This window comes from Pecten maximus, chromosome 3 (genome assembly GCF_902652985.1).
Source record: "Pecten maximus chromosome 3, xPecMax1.1, whole genome shotgun sequence".
In the NCBI taxonomy this organism is placed as follows: Eukaryota; Metazoa; Mollusca; class Bivalvia; order Pectinida; family Pectinidae; genus Pecten; species Pecten maximus.
In genome coordinates this window covers 22,775,153-22,795,772 of record NC_047017.1, presented here as the reverse complement: position 1 = coordinate 22,795,772, position 20,620 = coordinate 22,775,153, and the positions used below count along the sequence as shown (strand labels likewise).

General features: G+C 33.7%; 1 protein-coding gene across 1 annotated transcript; it reads left to right on the top strand.

Annotated features, from left to right (window-relative positions):
• Nucleotides 1–2,048: 2,048 nt before the first annotated feature.
• LOC117323588 (cingulin-like) lies at nt 2,049–20,033 on the top strand. Its single transcript, XM_033878898.1, has 13 exons — nt 2,049–2,153; nt 2,433–3,093; nt 3,397–3,543; nt 4,333–4,512; nt 6,255–6,401; nt 7,185–7,364; nt 9,060–9,206; nt 9,989–10,168; nt 11,756–11,902; nt 14,834–15,018; nt 15,242–15,307; nt 19,137–19,367; nt 19,643–20,033. Exons 1-10 carry the CDS (start codon nt 2,100–2,102, stop codon nt 14,953–14,955), a joined length of 1,965 nt encoding a protein of 654 aa, XP_033734789.1. The 5' UTR covers nt 2,049–2,099; the 3' UTR covers nt 14,956–15,018; nt 15,242–15,307; nt 19,137–19,367; nt 19,643–20,033.
• The last annotated feature ends 587 nt before the right edge of the window (nt 20,034–20,620 follow it).

Sequence of the window (20,620 nt, the reverse complement as noted above, 5' to 3'; positions counted from 1 at the left end):
GATAACATTTAGTAAAAAATGAAAACAATGACTTGGTAACTTGTTATTTTCATTGTTCCTGTCTAGAGGTTGAAAAATTTAACTCACACACATATATATATATATCTGAGCATTCAACTTTACATTTCATAAAAAAGGAGATCCCTTAGCTAGATAGTCGGTTCGTATTATTTAAAAAAAGCAGCTTAGTTATGTCCGTACTCAATAGTATCGAAACATACTTTGTAACACAGAAGAACAGATTTTCTACGTGGCGTGCATGTTAAATATGATAATTTCATTTTATAGAAAGCGTTATGTAAATATTCTGTTAATACGAGGCACCGAAAAACATTTAAACTTTTTTCCCCTTTTTTCCCAAAATTAACCTATATAATTACTTATTTAGATTTTTCACAAAAATAGCTCATCATTCATTATTCATACCCAAAAAGCTGAGTTTTACTTTGCAAGGATCTTTTGAAATAATAAATATAACGTGATGAGTTTTCCATGTTTTTGTTAAATAATACAAAAATATTTTTAACTGAGTTTTTCGACATTAGCTTTTCCATAGCGTATCGAAGCTGTGGTTAAAACTGCAAAAGGCTTCACTTTCGGGACGAGATGACATAACACATTCGCTTAGAGAAGTCAGCTCGTCACGTACATACCATAAATGTCAATACGGAAGCAAACTTAAGCACCACTAAGTTTTATTATGTTTATTTTGTAAAGTTTTGACTTGTAAACAGTTTAATTCAGGACTGATTATTAACGTCAGGATGCCTTTGGCACCTGCCGTTATAGTTGTGGTGGGTAAATTTGGTTAGTGACACATTTGTTTCCGGCTAACAACTTCTCTTTTCTGTAATACACAAATGATATACATCCGCAGCCTAATATACTTCCTATTTTGAAAGCAATTATTGACAAGATTTAACTGATGGTTCCCGTGTTTACTGTAATTATTTAAAATGAAATATGAATGATTGGTGTTCTAGACTATTTTAGATTGTAAACATAAACAATTTCTCACCAGTATATGCAATTTTGTTGGCGTAGGATTACGTAATTCTGTCTCAATCCTGCCTTGAAAACGAAAGTAAAAAATTCAGTTTGATCGTCGTTGAAATTTACATGCATCCCCATATAAACTATCCACATGTCTCGGACTCGTATGTTCATCCTGAGTTTATATGCATGAACATTTCATATAAGCCTAAAACCAATCGTGTTTAAGTAGTTAAATGTTTACCATTCTATAAATAGCTTTGCAGCGGAACAGGATAACTTCAGCTGTCACATGACAAATCACGTGATTATCAGCCAAAATGGCGGTTATGTCTAATGTAACTAAACCAGCGATCGTTCACAGTTTCATATTTATTTGTATGTCGCTAAAATACAGAAAAAGTAACAACAGGAATTGGAGGCAAGTTGTAACAAACTAAGTTACCGATTTTCATGAGGATTTTATTAAATGAGATTATTATTTGTTAATTTGAAAAGAATCTAACGGTTATGATCCGTGACTGATGTACTGGCGTTTTGTTTGTCAAAACCAGACCTATTTAATATTGTCTCGTCGGACAGCGAGACAGGCAACGCGACCGCAGTTTTCAATCGGAGGTAAACTATTTGCATTTTCGATATCACAAGGGGTCATAAAATATATTTTTGCTGAGCCTAAATAACATCTTATAATATACATAAAAAACTTATGCTGTGTACATCTTGGATTTTATCTTTGATTGTACATGTAACTGTTAATAGACCGATTTGTATTGAAGTTGATTTTTTTCCAAAGTTTACAAGCAGCTTTACTGATTCAGAAGTATTTCATTTCAATAATCTTCCACAAACATTAAATAATTACATCAGGGAAAGAACTATACTCAGCTACACTTGTATTGGAAAGTTTTCAGCAGATAGATACATGTTTTCTTGAATATATATAAAATAGGAATACACATATTAAGACATTTCATCTGATACAAATGTACATGTAGCTGTCTGACTATAAAATCCAATTTTAAATCTTTTATTTCATGACCACAGACCCTGACGTTTTTCAGGGCCTTTGATTTATCTTACCAGGTGCTGAAATTCGCACAAAGATGGATTTGTCATGGTCGTACAAGGAGAAAACAGATGCTCCAACGTTAGTTATGGTAAGACCAGCTATAAAATATGTTATCCAATCATTATTTATCGATATTTACCATATATTTAAAAAAAAAAAAAGGAAAACATATTTTGTATGTGAATATTTGTGGAATATTTGTTTAACAGTGTTAGGATTTAAGTATTGATTGGTTGCAAACTAAGTCAAAATAAAATGTATTCAACACAGAGGAATATGCTACGTAATGACTTAACAATGCCAATATATTCATTTCACTGAAGTAATTGTTAAGGATAAGAATGATTATAAAAACATTTTTTTTCAGAGCCTAAAATCGGAGCTAACGAAACAGATCAGGCGTATGAACACAGACGTCGGTCGACTTGATAATGTTTATTTTGGAATAAACGAAGGCACCAAAATGCTGCGAAGTATTTTATGCAGACAATGTAGTAATAACGTGAAATCTAAGAATACAGAACTGTTTTCAAATCGTGAACGACAACACAAAAAGAAGAAGTTAAAAACGCTGTCACCTGAATTTCAACAGCTTGTGGACGAATTAACAACCAGGTTATTTCAACTCGAACGTTATCAAAACGAAAAGAATGACGATGAGGAGTATTGTACACCACAACAATACTATGCTCAAGAAAAGTTGGAACTTGAACAGACATATGAAAAGGAGCTACAGGATATGGACACTGAAATAACTGAACTAAGAAGCAAGCATACAAAGGAGATACAGGAAAGAGACAAAATAATTAATGATTTGGAGAAACAGCTAGTAAGCGAATTGCGGAAGAAAAACAAAGAACGCAAACGTCTTGAAGTGGAACTTGCAATAGCTGAGCGTAACAATGAACTGTATAAAAAAGACTTGGAAAGGAAACAGGAAGGAAGGGGAAACCGTCTGAGGAATTCTGGACACGTATCATTCCGAGATACCAAAGATGACGAGACTAAACAGCTAAAAGAAGACCTGTGTATGTGTCTTAACTATGTTTATTGATATGCAATGCACTTTTCTTTATTAATGAATCCAACATTAACCAGAGTGTAATCGAAGGAAAACAGATTAGAATCTTATTTTCTTTTTTAAATATCGTTCTATTTTTTATTTATATTAACAGAATGCCATAAGGTATCCTAACGATGGCGATATCACATCTATAAAAGTTAATTTATACAATATTTCAATTTCATATTGATATATCAACATTTCCTAGAAACAGTGCGAGCATTTTGTTTTGAAATACTAACGAAAGATATTTTTATTGTCATTTCAGGTTCAAAAGACACAGAATTACATACACAACAGAAAGAAAAGAAGGACATGCAGACAAAAGTCAAGGAACTTTCACATGAACTTGAGGATCCTAAAAAGATAATGAAGACCATAAAAGATGAAAACGATTCTTTTAACAAATTCCTTGGTGAGTCACTATTCTAGGTTTGAAGTATTACGTTTATCCTTTATAATTGCAAATTATGTTTTCTGTTTCTGAGACAAGAATAAAGTTTTGCTTCTACCTGTAACGTTAAAACGTCAAAAGATATGCCATTCTTATTTCATGGTTCAAAAGACAAAAAATTAGAGGAATCCAAAGAAGACAGTCTTTATTAAAGAAATAATCATAAAAACTAGATGGGGATGTGGTAATTAGGGGAGCTATGTGATCTGTAAATATGCTACGGGACTATATCTTAATAAATACAAAGCTAAGAATAGTGATTAGAAAAATCGTTCCATGATATTGATATTCTACATACAGTGTATACTGGTATTGTTTAGATCAATGTACCTAGCGAACACCTGGTGCATTTTAAAGGGTTTTCTTAATTTTAATTATCATTAAATTTTCTGTTGCAATTTTTCGTCATATACCAATCACAAATCATTTAAGTTGAATACTTTAAAAATCTTTGATGAAGAAATATATTTCAACCACTTGATACTATTACATCTGACTTAAAATATAAGGTTATGTTTTGCTTAGGCACACCCACACATATCAAACCTGATCGATCGAAAAACAATAATAGCCATTTATTAGAATGTAAATAAGGATGAATACAAGAGGTCATTTCATTGTGTTGTTTTACTTCATTTGTTGATTCGATATAATTCCGAATTTAAGCTATAGACGATCTTTTTTCATTTATATCAACTTAGTGTATTTGTGACAAATTTCAAAACTTGACATGTTTTCTTGTGTGAAAAGAGGAAAAGAAGGGAGACCTCGACATTGTTCGAACTGAAAATGAGGGATATGTCAGAGATATATCCGAACTACAGACAGAGAGACAGACGTTACAAGACGCCCTTACCAGGACTAAGGAGGAGATGTCATCAATCACAGAGAGACAACAGCACGACGTTGATGGGTTAACAGAGGAACTCGGTAAGGCGATCTTTAATAGAAATGATCATCAGCAACAGGCAAACTGATCGACAGACTAAGTCAAAGTATCTGAAGGTTCATCTTGATCATAAATTAATTGTTTAGAAGTCGTAACTTGGAATGCATCTTTGATGGACAGTTGCATTTTCCCCACATCATCTGGATTCCTGCTGCAATGTTCGTGATGATGACAAATTGTCTGAAATGATACATTATCTGTATCGTTCATATTTCTAGATGCATATTTTGACTACCTTTTCCCCTTATGACTTACACAACTAAATCAGTCAATTAGCTGGTGTTTCACTCGAACCAAGTTCCTGAGGCAAAATGTGTTTCTTTGGTTTGTAGCTGTTTTCCTGAGTAAATAACATATAAAATGAGTACTTTCTATAAACGAGAATAAAGAGTGGGATCTTGAGATCGTGAAAATCAAAAATATACACACCTGCTGAAAAAAGAATGACGGAGGAGTCCAGGTTTAAAAAGGCGGGAATTCCCCAGGTGGTGGTTCCCCAGTGCACTGTAAATATGAGGGTTACTGTCTTTCGAGTACCCGTGTGCGCATATATGCCATTAAACCTATACAATAAAAACATTTATCTGATAGAAAAAAATCAAACTTAATTTGATATCAATTTCACATCATTTGAACTCCAAACGTGCGAATGAAGGGATGGGATCACTTGTAATAACAAAGTAGATTATTTAGTTGTTTGAGTCCTTTAATGGTAACGACTACGTGTTAAGGTGACCCTGACCTTCGCCGTCTGTACAACCATTTTGATTAAATGCACCCTTCCGGGCTTAATACAGGATACAGTAGATAACATTTAAATCGTAAATCTGTCTGAAACACGGAAATGGATGAGTGGTGGATGGGGGAGAGGGGTGGAATCACATGAGGGCACTACAGACATAAACGTGTCAAAGTAAGACTTTTTTTGTGATATTTTCTAATAAGTCCGTTTCGTAGTCCCTCAATATTAGTATAGATCAGTACCACCTATCACTGTTGCTTTCTGGATTTCTTGTGATATTGTGTTTAAGCTCATCTGTAGGTATGGTCTGCTGTTTGTCTTTTGGCCGTAGTATTTTCATATTGGCCGGGATTCTGGCTGTATGACAATAAGTGGGAACGCCTTAATTTTCAGACATGATTCTAGATTCAAATACACTAGTAGATAGCATGTTTGTGTTGACCAGTGCTGTATGATTGCAGTGTGGGACATTCCCCTTTGGAAATCCTAGTGATTTAGAAAATTTACTATACTTTCTTCCAATTTCCTCAGAATGCAATGCGAATTTATTTCAGTGAGTGTAATATACATCTGGTAGATTATCTCTGCTAATGAGATTACAGGATAATGGCGTCTGTCAGGTCAGTCAAGTGTCATTATAGTAGCTACATTGTCACCACAAAAGACAAAACTAAGCAGCTAAAAGAAGAACTTTATATGTGTCTTAACAATGTTTAAAAATATACAATGCACTTTTCCCTATGGACGAATCCAACATTTACAAGAATGTTATCTGAGGGATTTTTTGTTTTTTTTTGGTGTTTTTTTGTTTTTGTTTTTTTAATATCGTTCATAAGGTATCCAAACGCTGGTCATATCACATATGTAAATGTACATTTATACAATATCTCACTTTCGTATTGATATATCAACTTTTCTTAGAAACAGTGCGAACATTCTGTTTTCAAATACTAACGAAATATATTTTTATTGTCATTTCAGGTTTAAAAGACGCAGAATTACAAACACAACAGAAAGAAAATAAACGTCTGCAGACAACAGCCACGGAACTTTCACAGGAGCTTGAGGATCTTAAAAAGTTAATGAAGAACATAAAAGATGAAAATGATTCTTTAAACAAATTCCTTGGTGAGTCACTATACTTGTTTTGAAGTATTACGTTTATCCTTTATAACTTTGAATTATGTTTTCTGTTTCCGAGACAAGAATAAAGTTTTGATTCCACATGTAACGTAAAAAGATATGTCATTCTTATTTCATGGTTCAAAAGACAAATATTTAGAGGAATCAAATGAAGACAGTCTTTATTAAAGAAATAATCATAAAAACTAGATGGTGATGTGGTAATTAGGGAAGTTATGTGACCTTTAGATATGTGACAGGACTACATCTAAATAAATACATATCTAAGAATAATCTTTAAAAAAAAAAAAGTTCCATGATATTGCTATTCTACATACAGTGTATACTGGTATTGTTCAAATCAATGTACCTGGCGAGTGACCTGTTGCACTTTAAAGGGTTTTCTTAATTTTAATTTTCATTTAATTTTCTGTTGCAAGTTTTCGTAATATACCCATCACATATCATTTAAGTTGACTACTTTCAAAATCGTTGATGAAGAAATATTTTTCAACCACCTGATACTATTACATCTGACTTAAAATATAAGGTGATGGTTTCCAGGCACACCCACACATATCAAACCTGATCGATCGAAAAAAAATAATAGCCATTTATTAGAATGTAAATAAGGATGAATGCAAGAGGTCATTTCATTGTGTTCTTTTACTTCATTTGTTGATTCAATATTATTCCGAATTTAAGCTATAGACGATCTTTTTTTATTTATATTAACTTAGTGTATTTGTGACAAATTTCAAAACTTGACATGTTTTTTTGTGTGAAAAGAGGAAAAGAAGGGAGACCTCGACATTGTTCGAACTGAAAATGAGGGATATGTCAGAGATATATCCGAACTACAGACAGAGAGACAGACGTTACAAGACGCCCTTACCAGGACTAAGGAGGAGATGTCATCAATCACAGAGAGACAACAGCACGACGTTGATGGGTTAACAGAGGAACTCGGTAAGGCGATCTTTAATAGAAATGATCATCAGCAACAGGCAAACTGATCGACAGACTAAGTCAAAGTATCTGAAGGTTCGTCTTGATCATAAATAAATTGTTTAGAAGCCGTCACTTGGAATGCATCCTTGATAAACAGTTGCATTTTCTCACACCTTCTGATTTACTGCTTCAATGTTCGTGATTATGACAAATTGTCTGAAATGATACATTATCTGTATCGTTCATATTTCTAGATGCATATTTAGACTACCTTTTCCCTTTATGACTTACACAACTAAATCAGTCAATCAGCTGGTGTTTCATTCGAACCAAGTCCCTGAGGTTTGTAGCTGATTTCCTGAGTAAATAACATATGGAATGATTACTGACTATATATGAGAATAAAGAGTAGGTGCTTGAGATTTTGAAAATCAGGAATATACATTCCTGCTGAAAATAGAATGACGTAGGATTCCAGGTTTAAAAAGGCGGGAATTCCCCAGGTGGTGGTTCCCCAGTGCACTGTAAATATGAGGGTTACTGTCTTTCGAGTACCCGTGTGCGCATATATGCCATTAAACCTATACAATAAAAACATTTATCTGATAGAAAAAAATCAAACTTTAATTTGATATCAATTTCACATCATTTGAACTCCAAACGTGCGAATGAAGGGATGGGATCACTAGTAATAACAAAGTAGATATTTAGTTGCATGAATCCTTTAATGGTAACGACTACGTGTTAAGGTGACCGTGACCTTCGCCGTCTGTACAACCATTTTGATTAAATGCACCCTTCCGGGCTTAATACAGGATACAGTAGATAACATTTAAATCGTAAATCTGTCTGAAACACGGAAATGGATGAGTGGTGGATGGGGGAGAGGGGTGGAATCACATGAGGGCACTACAGACATAAACGTGTCAAAGTAAGACTTTTTTTGTGATATTTTCTAATAAGTCCGTTTCGTAGACCCTCAATATTAGTATAGATCAGTACAACCTATCCCTGTTGCTTTCTGGAATTTCTTGTGATATTGTGTTTAAGCTCATCTGTAGGTATGGTCTGCTGTTTGTCTTTTGGCCGTAGTATTTTCATATTGGCCGGAATTCTGGCTGTATGACAATAAGTGGGAACGCCTTAATTTTCAGACATGATTCTAGATTCAAATACACTAGTAGATAGCATGTTTGTGTTGACCAGTGCTGTATGATTGCAGTGTGGGACATTCCCCTTTGGAAATCCTAGAGATTTAGAAAATTTACTATACTTTCTTCCAATTTCCTCAGAATGCAATGCGAATTTATTTCAGTGAGTGTAATATACATCTGGTAGATTATCTCTGCTAATGAGATTACAGGATAATGGCGTCTGTCAGGTCAGTCAAGTGTCATTATAGTAGCTACATTGTCACCACAAAAGACGAAACTAAGCAGCTAAAAGAAGAACTTTATATGTGTCTTAACAATGTTTAAAAATATACAATGCACTTTTCCCTATGGACGAATCCAACATTTACAAGAATGTTATCTGAGGGATTTTTTTTTTTTAATATCGTTCATAAGGTATCCAAACGCTGGTCATATCACATATGTAAATGTACATTTATACCATATCTCACATTCATATTGATATATCAACTTTTCTTAGAAACAGTGCGAACATTCTGTTTTCAAATACTAACGAAATCTATTTTTATTGTCATTTCAGGTTCAAAAGACATAGAACTACAGACAGAAAAGAAAGAAAATGAAGACATGAAGACAAGAGTCAAGGAACTTTCACAGGATCTTGAGGATCTTAAAAAGTTAATGAAGAACATACAAGATGAAAATGATTCTTTAAACAAATTCCTTGGTGAGTCACTATACTTGTTTTGAAGTATTACGTTTATCCTTTATAACTTTGAATTATGTTTTCTGTTTCCGAGACAAGAATAAAGTTTTGATTCCACATGTAACGTAAAAAGATATGTCATTCTTATTTCATGGTTCAAAAGACAAATATTTAGAGGAATCAAATGAAGACAGTCTTTATTAAAGAAATGATCATAAAAACTAGATGGTGATGTGGTAATTAGGGAAGTTATGTGACCTTTAGATATGTGACAGGACTACATCTAAATAAATACATATCTAAGAATAATCTTTAAAAAAAAAAAAGTTCATGATATTGCTATTCTACATACAGTGTATACTGGTATTGTTCAAATCAATGTACCTGGCGAGTGACCTGTTGCACTTTAAAGGGTTTTCTTAATTTTAATTTTCATTTAATTTTCTGTTGCAAGTTTTCGTCATATACCCATCACATATCATTTAAGTTGACTACTTTCAAAATCGTTGATGAAGAAATATTTTCCAACCACCTGATACTATTACATCTGACTTAAAGTATAAGGTGATGGTTTCCAGGCACACCCACACATATCAAACCTGATCGATCGAAAAAAAATAATAGCCATTTATTAGAATGTAAATAAGGATGAATGCAAGAGGTCATTTCATTGTGTTCTTTTACTTCATTTGTTGATTCAATATTATTCCGAATTTAAGCTATAGACGATCTTTTTTTATTTATATTAACTTAGTGTATTTGTGACAAATTTCAAAACTTGACATGTTTTCTTGTGTGAAAAGAGGAAAAGAAGGGAGACCTCGACATTGTTCGAACTGAAAATGAGGGATATGTCAGAGATATATCCGAACTACAGACAGAGAGACAGACGTTACAAGACGCCCTTACCAGGACTAAGGAGGAGATGTCATCAATCACAGAGAGACAACAGCACGACGTTGATGGGTTAACAGAGGAACTCGGTAAGGCGATCTTTAATAGAAATGATCATCAGCAACAGGCAAACTGATCGACAGACTAAGTCAAAGTATCTGAAGATTCGTCTTGATCATAAATAAATTGTTTAGAAGCCGTCACTTGGAATGCATCCTTGATAAACAGTTGCATTTTCTCACACCTTCTGATTTACTGCTTCAATGTTCGTGATTATGACAAATTGTCTGAAATGATACATTATCTGTATTGGTCATATTTCTAGATGCATATTTAGACTACCTTTTCCCTTTATGACTTACACAACTAAATCAGTCAATCAGCTGGTGTTTCACTCGAACCAAGTCCCTGAGGTTTGTAGCTGTTTTCCTGAGTAAATAACATATGGAATGATTACTGACTATATATGAGAATAAAGAGTAGGTGCTTGAGATTTTGAAAATCAGGAATATACATTCCTGCTGAAAATAGAATGACGTAGGATTCCAGATGTAAAAAGGCCGGAATTCCTCAGGTGGTGGTTCCCCAGTGCACTGTAAATGTCAGGGTTACTGTCTTTCAAGTACCCATGTGCTCTTATATGCCATTAAACCTACGCAATAACAACATTTATCCGATAGAAAAAAACTTCAAACTTGAATTTGATATAAATTTTACATCATTTGAACTTCAAATGTGCGAATGAAGGGATAGTATCACTAATAATAACACATTGCAAATTATTTAGTTGCATGAGTCCTTTAATCAACTTTTCTTAAAAACAGTGGGAACATTCTGTTTTGAAATACTAACGAAATATATTTTTAGCTATGCATCAAGATAGGTGTGGATGTGCTCTGTTTGTATAAAGATTAAAAACATAACAGAATCAAGATTGAAAGTGAAAAATGTCATTTATTAAATCTTTTAAATGACGAATAAATTTCATCTTTACTTTTTTGTACAAACTTGTACAAAGTGATCTGTTACATAAAATGGGACTAATATTTAGAACCCCTTTATACAAAGATGGGGAACCAATTACGCCAACTCATACAATGCAACTCATACAATGTGATAAAACATAAAGTCTTAAGTCAGACATACCTGACTTTATGTATAAAACTCATACAACAATAATACTCATACAATGTCATAAAACATCATACATCATGAAGTCACAAGTCAGACATATCTGATTTCATGTAAAAAATTCATACAACATTAATACTCATACAATGTCACAAAAACATCATGAAGCCGAAAATCAGACCTACTGACTTTCTGTATAAAATCATACACCATTTAATATATATATCTCGATATTTAACAACTTCGTGATCAAGGAGGAAGGGGTGGGTGGTGGTTTTTGATGAAATTGATTGAAAAAGCAGCTACAAATTGTACACGCTTTACCGCAGATTTTGATTGTAAACAACTGACCACGCATGCGCGTCAATTAAAATCTGCTGCTATTCATAACATCGGAAACCTTCGGTAATTTCCGTAATTGAGAATCTGTCTGGTGTATGCCAGTACGAGTTATCTCCCTTATCACGAGTTGAAATAAAAAAAAACTGATCATCGCTAAAATCATTTATATTTACAACATAAATTAGCCTTTATTGTCATTTCAGGTTCAAAATACATAGAACTACAGACAGAAAAGAAAGAAAATGAAGACATGAAGACAAGAGTCAAGGAACTTTCACAGGATCTTGAGGATCTTAAAAAGTTAATGAAGAACATAAAAGATGAAAATGATTCTTTAAACAAATTCCTTGGTGAGTCACTATACTTGTTTTGAAGTATTACGTTTATCCTTTATAATTGTAGATTATGTTTTCTGTTTCTAAGACAAGAATAAAGTTTTGCTTCTACCTGTAACGTTAAAAGATATGCCATTCTTATTTCATGGTTCAAAAGACAAATATTTAGAGGAATCAAATGAAAAGTCTTTATTAAAGAAATGATCATAAAATCTAGACGGGGATATAGTAGTTAGGCGAGCTTTGTGACATGTAAAAATACGCAGCTAAGAATAGTGATTAGAAAAACAGTTTCATGATATTGATATTCTATGTACAGTGTATACTGGTATTGATTAAATCAATGTACCTTGCGAATGAACTGGTGCACTTAATTTTTTTAATTTTTTTTTTAAATTATAATTATCATTTAATTTTCTGTTGCAATATGTCGCCATATACCCATCTCATATCATTTAAGTCGACTATCTTAACAATCAGGACATCGGTAGGTTAACTGGAGAACTCGGTAAGGCGACGATCTCCAATGAAAATCATCCTCAGCAGCAGCAGCGATAGGCTGACAGATATACTCGGTTTGAACATATTTTTGTTTAAGTAATGAACGATCCTGTCAATTAAAGTGAGAAAAATGATATATTGACTAATGAATTTGTGTGAAATGACATAAAAGGAATGTGCAAAAAATATAAAGGAATGTTTGAGGGAATTGTCGGTTTGGATGTCTTTGTTCGTCAGACATACAATCAAGGACGTTATTTTTAAAAGTGTTATTACTATGTGTTTCACTTGCAAATACATCGCGATTATTTCTAATTTATCTAAGATAGATGATTCCACTGTATATGATTGATACCTGGTGAGATACTTTGATATTATAAATTGGAGATTGCTTTTGTACTGCTGAACATGCATCAATTATATATTTTATAGAAACTCTGTACCTGTACAACTAATCTGTGGTTTTGTTTTTCATAGTGAAAAAGGAAGAAGAAATACTGACACTTAAAGCTGCGTTGGAAGAATGCCAACGCCCAAAAAGAAAAATAGAAGGTAAGCTGTGATACAACAGCCATCATCTTGAAAATGCAGCAATATCAATATCTGATGCAGCTCCACTCCTTTTATAAGGAATTTAAATCATAAATAATATGCACGACTGTACATCATTATAACACAACAATATCACTATTTATACACAATTGAATAAGCTTGTCATTTTGGTCACCTTAATTGCATAGTGTATACTGATCATAGTATTATTAACTATTATTTTGTATGTTTTTGATTCTGGTAAAGAGGATTATACAAAGCTTGTACTGGAACAAACTAAATAAAACTTATTGTTGCATTTTTGCCAGTGAAAGATAGAAATTTTTCAAACTAATAAAACTTGTAAATATAAAGATTTTGTAGTAAGAATATATGATTGTGCTGTGAAAATATAAGTTTTGCAGTGAAAGTATACGTTTTCTGTTTTTGACCAATTAGAACTAACCCTTGGATTCACCTCAATGAAACTTGCTGATTTTTCCAGTCAAAGCTGAGATAGATAAAGTGGTTATTTTGCTGTATTTCTAAAATATTCTGACTAGTTTTTGACAAAATACTCACTTAACGTTAGCTACTGTAAATCACTTATATTTCGCATGGGATTTATTTTCGCGTTAATTCGCGAGCAGAGTCAAACGCGAATTCAAATCCTTCGCGAATATTTATATAAGAATGACGAGAATAAGTGGCGTCCATTTTGAATCTACCGTAATATTTAGTTGGTGAACAGACATCGCCGTTAAAGTAATAATAGAATGATAAATTATATACCTATATATCAGATTGTAATTTCTTATCACAAAACACTACATATGAACCGGCGTGAAAGCTTCATTTACATTGAAAACAACTCACTTCACTCTCCACATGGAAATATCACCGACCTGTTAACGTCATTGGCGAATTTAAAGTCATTTTGAGATCAGAATTCGCGAAATTATGTATTCGCGAATAAGTCGAATGAGGTGAGTTTGCGAATATAAGTGATTTAGAGTATTCATGTACAGATTTCTCCAATAACAGCAGAAAACGCTTAAATTTCGCTGATCAGTCCTTTCAAATTGGCGCCGTCAAGTTGACGTGGAGTAACGTCACAAAGAGATGACGTCATTACTGATTCCCGCACGTTTTGACAATTTTAGTTTTTCGATGTTTTCTATTTTGTTTTTAAGTATGTGAAATGCAATAAAAAGAAAATTGAATGGTTTCCCGTTAAATATAACGGATACTTGACTCGTATGACAGGATACTTCGATATTTTTCACTCTTGTTTCGCACTCGTGAAAATAGCGATCTTCTGTCATACTCTTGAAATATATGGTATATTAAACGGGAAACCATTCAGTATCCTCTATACATTTAAATAAGCGCAGGACTTAAGAGATTCCTGTCATAACAAATGATATAAAAAACATGTACATATAATTATACATTGAATATTTTTTATGTGATAACATTTTGCTTATAAGCAGCTATTGATTCTTGTTAAAGTCAATTATGGTAATTTCACCCTCTAGATGGATGAAAAAAAAGGAAAGAAGGTAAAGCAGATATTTTGTGTTTTCGCCATGGAAACTTACCATTTATTTATCTAATTCCCAATCCTCTCCCTATTTTTCCACCACAAAAACTACCAGAACACATGAGGCAATATTTAGTTTATTTTAGCAGAACTACATAAATAACTATTGTTACAACTACTTATTGTCAAATTATAGAAAATCACAAGGCAATTGTGAACGGAAATAAAATCTTATAAATGAAGTTGAACAGATATTATCTAAAATTCAAATTCAAACACACAAAAGTTTCCGTAAGCGACCTTATTGAACTATTTTGAACATTAACAGATGTTCATTGATATTATCTTTCAAATTTACTTTAATAAACAAGGGAGCAAGAAGGATGATCATGTTAAAGTCCGTAAGGAATATGAGGAATATGTTAAAGACACGTCCAAATTACAGAAGGAGAGACAGACAACGCTAGACAAGACAGATTCCCTCGCCGGGTAAATGCTATGTCATTCAGCATGGAAGGCCAACAGCGAGAGATTGATAGGTTGACAGTAGAGCTCGGTAAGACAGACATTGTAAAATAATTTGATGTTATATGCATTTTGTTTTATTTATCTTATTCCGTTTATTTAGTATGTGTTTAAATGCTTCGTTGACAACAATTACAAACATTTTCTGTCAATTCATTGCGTGTCATAATGTGTGAAACATAAAGTAAGAACAAACTACATGTATAGCATCGTATTAAGAATGTAATTCACACCGTCTTTCTATATTCATATAGAGAGAAAGGACTCAGAAATACACAGCGCTTTGGAAGAATGCCGACGTTTAAAAAGGAAAACCGTTGGTAATATATTGAATTATACTAAGTTAACACAAAATGTATTACTTAAAACCAAAATGTACATGGGTTGCTCAAAATCATTTGCAATCATTTTGTGAATTGGCGTATCATAATGATACTTGTAATTAAACACTTCAGTAACTTTTTTTAGCTGGGGAAATCGCTTTTCGGCCGTGGTGCGTGGACTGTCCGTCAAACTTGGTAGATTCCGCACGGTCCCTAGTTTGTCAATTATGTCATGTTTATATTTGCAACCGTTATTTCACACGAGGTTCTTAAAGAGTGTAATATATTGCTATTGTTTTGACCATAAATGACATAGAGCCCACATATGTATGCCTATTGAAAACCTACAAATAAAAGGAATAATTTGATAACATCAAAAATTATCGTAATTAAGCCAAGAAATAACGGACTTTTGGATATCACTGCCTATGAAAGAGACCAACATTATACTCTTTCCATTCAGGTGAACTTGATCAGTGCATTCTGCAAGAGAAAAAACAAATATCTATTTAATCTATTAATTAGCACAATGTATCATATACACTATGTGTTGGTGATCCAAGGATATAGATTTGATTTTCCTGTCGTAGTTGTACCGAGAGAAATATATATACAATTCGTATCAATGTCTGTAAATACATTGCGATCCAGGTATTCATATCATGTAATAGACGACTTCCACAATGATCATGTCAAAGAATCGGGCCGACCATCACTGCGCCATTTAAACGTTCTTTTTAAGTAAGCTGCGGGTATATCTGGCTAGGCGATTGGGTGCCGTAGATAGTGAGTTCGAGGCACGAGTCATAAAGTCTTCGATAGTCATTTGTGTTTCTATGCTATAATCCCACGTGTCTATGCAGTTTCCGATGGAATTCCTTTTCTTTTTGCGTTTCATTATCTAATTTACGCTGTACAGCTTCAATTCTTCTTTGTACAATCGCCATTTCTCGTTTATTTTTTTTTCTGTTTTCGGCGAATGGGCAATCGGTTTTTCATTCAATATGGAGACGGAGCGAAACGGAATTTGTCCGGGACGCAATTAATTATTTTTATGGATTTTTAAGATAAATGAGATGATTATGTATAGTATGTAACTTTTATTGCTGCAGAAAAATACATGTACATAAAAGTCTAATCGTGTTTTCAATTGGTGTGGGGGGAAGAGACAACGATGTACCGACTACTCTTCCTAAACTACTGAGGGAATTTCAACGAACTTTTATGGCAATAAACCTTATACATTCTAGATGTGCGTAATTTATATCATGTTGTAATTGTGTTGCTACCATGGTAACCAGGTCATTATACTTTGTTTTTTGGGTGAGGGGGATTTGTCCAGTCAACTCCTCATAAACGTGTGAACTGCTTCAAGTCAATCTACACAGGTGTGATAGGGACGATGTGCATGCATGTTATTTCTCTACATAATATTTGGTTTCCATGGTTACCAGGTTTCAATACCCATATTGTTGTTGAAAACTTTCTAAATATAACTCGGACAACTCATATATAGCTATCAATCTATTTCATTTTAAATACACAGGGATGTTAGCGACTCATAATGTGCACATATGCATGCAGGATTTCCCCATAAATTTAGGTTGCGGGGGTAACCCGTTCACTAAAAACAGACTTTTGTTGAAAAATCTTCACCAGATGGGCGGTGGAGGGGCAGGGGGTATGAGTTGGCCCTCTGGACGACAGTTCTAGTTGATTTTGATGTATGAAGTTTGTTATTATTTTTTTCTTGTTCTCAGGAAGTTCTTTTTTGTCTTTCATTTCATGTCTGGGTTTCATTTGATCTTAACAAATAAGGAAAAGAGGCAATAAAGGAGAAGTAAAGAAAATATGAATCTCGCATGTATCCAATAAAGTTCAATCAATGGTGGACATGAGATCCCTCTTCAATTTCTTGCCTCATTTCATCTCGTTCGTGCGACTGTTTTCTCGCTTCCATCTTCCTTAATCTCGTTTGTACCATTTGTTATGTCGCCGATACACCATCTTTATTTTTGAAACATATATATCTTAAATAGATGTATGAAGACCTTCGTTGATTGATTCAAAATATACATGTAAAATACCTATTCACTACTACTTGTCGACAGTATCAATCAGGGTACAAATATGTCAGCTATAGAAGTTAGAATATGTCTGAAATCATGTATCGGGCTTAATGTAGATTGAATACTTGTAATGAGACAAATGTCTTGTAATTAGTCGACTTAAAACTTAATTATTGCAGCGCTATCTATTGTAACTGTAAATGGGTCACCCTATAGAAGTCCTATCTATAGGGAACATCCAACACATTGCTTTTCCTCCATAGACTGTTATGCTAACGTTTTGGAGTATATCATTAAAATTCTTGTATTCAATATGGCAATTATGATTTATAACAGAATTTAAGGGTCTCATATAACACCTAATAAAAAAAAGTTGGGTCCTTCAACTCATATTTTTTTCCAGGGTAGGCATTTTGAAAATAGGTGAATTTCACAGTAAAAATTAATCTCAAAAATCTGAAATGCTAACCTGTTAATTAGTATGACCTAAATAAAATTAAAACAAAAATTCAGTTGGACCGCAAAAATTTATATATCTTTATTTCTTATGCATGATTTTTTTTCTTTGGCTGATTGTTTCCGCTGGGGGCCGCGGTGGTCGAGTACTCCGGCTTTCCTCCACCTCCAAAACCTGGCACGTCCTTAAATTACCCTGGCTGTTAATAGGGCGTTAAACAAAAACAAACCAAACAAACCAAATGGTTGTTTCCTATATAGTGACGAAAATACATTTGATACGTCAGATATAATTTTAATTGTCTGGTTGCTTTTCCCTGAGAACCTTTTGACAGATATCTTGAACATGTTTAACCTCATCGACGTTGTTTGTTTTATCCATCTAACGATAAAGCCACCAATATCAAAATTTTTGAAAGAATCCTTGTCAGACAAGTCGTTACATTTGTTATGAATATTTGAATCTGGATGGGAAAACGTCACAGTTTCACACACCGTGGCTATATTCTCTACATGTGAGTCACGACCTGGTCAAAACAATTCCTTACGACGTAAACAAAAGATTACCTACCATATTGAGTAATTGCTACCGTTACACTAATTATTTGCCTAAAGATATATTCGAGTTTCTGCTTTTATTGCTTTTAAAATCAATGAATAAATTACATACATATTTGACAAATATATGAGGGCTGATTCATAAGTTCTGAGCCTCGTATTGAAGGACACGAAGCTTGCCGGACATATTGTAATATTTTTCAACATACTAGTAATCCAATTCAGTATCGATACACTTTTTCCAGCAATGTTTAAGAGCATCAATGTAACTTTCATACAACTCCTTTTCTTGACTGTTCAGGAAATCATCCACTGCGCTTTAGGGTCAGGGTAAGGGTTAGGGTTAGGGTTTGGGTGCCTGAAATAGCTGTTTTCAGTTCTGGAAATAAATGAAAATTTGATGGAGCGAGATCAGGTGAAAAAGGCGGATTCTCAATCAATTTAAAGCCACAATCGTGCATGGCAGCAATGGTCATGACAGATTTTTTTCGCCCCAACCCTAACTCTTCTCTATTTTGTCCACTTTGAAAAGGCCGCTTGTCCTGTTTACTTTAGAGTGTTCCCTGGTCGATATCAACTAACCAAATGAGGCGAGTCCTTGTGTACACGGTCCTATATAGTCAGAGGATAGTAGGTCTTAAAAAAACCCATCCTTAAGTACCTCCTTCAATACGAGGCTCATAACTTATCAATCAGCCCTGGTATATATATACGTTTAATATGACACTATTTTATTTATATAGTGATGAGATTACTGCGTAACAGCCGCTGTGGAATAGGAAAAACTATGGTGGAAATGGTGAGCAAGGAGCTGACGAGATTGCTAGATCGACGATTCGATTCCAGATCCGTCGATTTCAATGTTGTATATAGTGATACATCAGCCGGTTTACCGCACGGAGTTTTGTTCGTGTTATGCCTGAATAAGTCAAACATTGTCACAAGCATTCAGGATGCCCTGAAAGAGACGAAAGGTGCATATCAATCATTTTAATGTAAAAGGTTAATAGCAACTTAGTGTAAAATCAGAGTGTCATTCAGCTGTTTCGTTCATATAAGTATCGGCTTAAGACAGAATGTCGGAAAGTGTTACAATTTAAAGTGATATTTCAGTTGCTTAAGTAATTAGAATAATGAAATATCTTAAATGAAGCAACTAGGCACATTGCTAGATCTAAAGAAATGTTTATGTGAATACTTTTTGAAAGAACTATACAACTTTTTTTTTATATGAGAACAACTTTTTCAGGTCGGAGAGATACATTTGTTCTTGTAATGCATCACACCGCCATAGAAAACCTGCCTCACATGACACCTACAAGAACCAGAGTGGCCAGAAGTAATATCGAGCTGCAGCTTGATGGGATAATTGATATGGCGTTTAGCAGTGACAATGGTCTGTACGAATGTGATCTCAACAACAATGCTGTTGACAAAATCGAAAGCATCATGAAGAGATTTTGAATTTTTGTGACGCTGACATTATTTCATTTATTTTGTCGCCTGCCAATCATGACGAACACTTCGGTATCGTCGGCGGCGTCGATATTGTCAGTCTGACTTTAATTTTCCTTACTTTTTGTCTATACCAGTTTGCCAAATCAATTTGTAGCTAAGATTATAGCTTTGTCATAATTAAGAACGGTTTTAGTTTCGAATCACGTGTCAATTTTCAATGCTGAAGTTTTGACCTCTTCTCTGGATTGATTTTTTGCTATCGCTCACCACATCTTTTGTTACACTATGTTCTTTGTATGTGGATTGATCATATTATATCACAGATCGAGTTGGAACACTGTTCTGTTTCTGAGTTATGGCCGTTTGCACGTTAGAAATTCCCCTAATTATCTGTGTTCCAGATTTGTTTTCGTTTCAACTAGCTACATCACACTGAGATTTCGTATATGGTTTATTCATAATGGATTACAGAGCAAGCTGTATTCTAGAATTAGTATTCATTATTTTGCTTGATTTATGGAGCTTTTCAGACCGGAATGACTCATGATTATTTCTTTGCCGTAATTTTAACAAAACTGCTTTCCATATACTATTTCTTTAATCTTGTGTATTATCGTGATACATTCAGTTCGACTTGTCATCCAATGATAATTATCTTCTCAGTTTGGATTTGTAGCCACTTGCATGAAGTAAATTATTTGTATTAATCATACTGCCATATCAATATTGAATTGTTACTTTTCTTTTTCATGAATTAGGGATAAGCGTT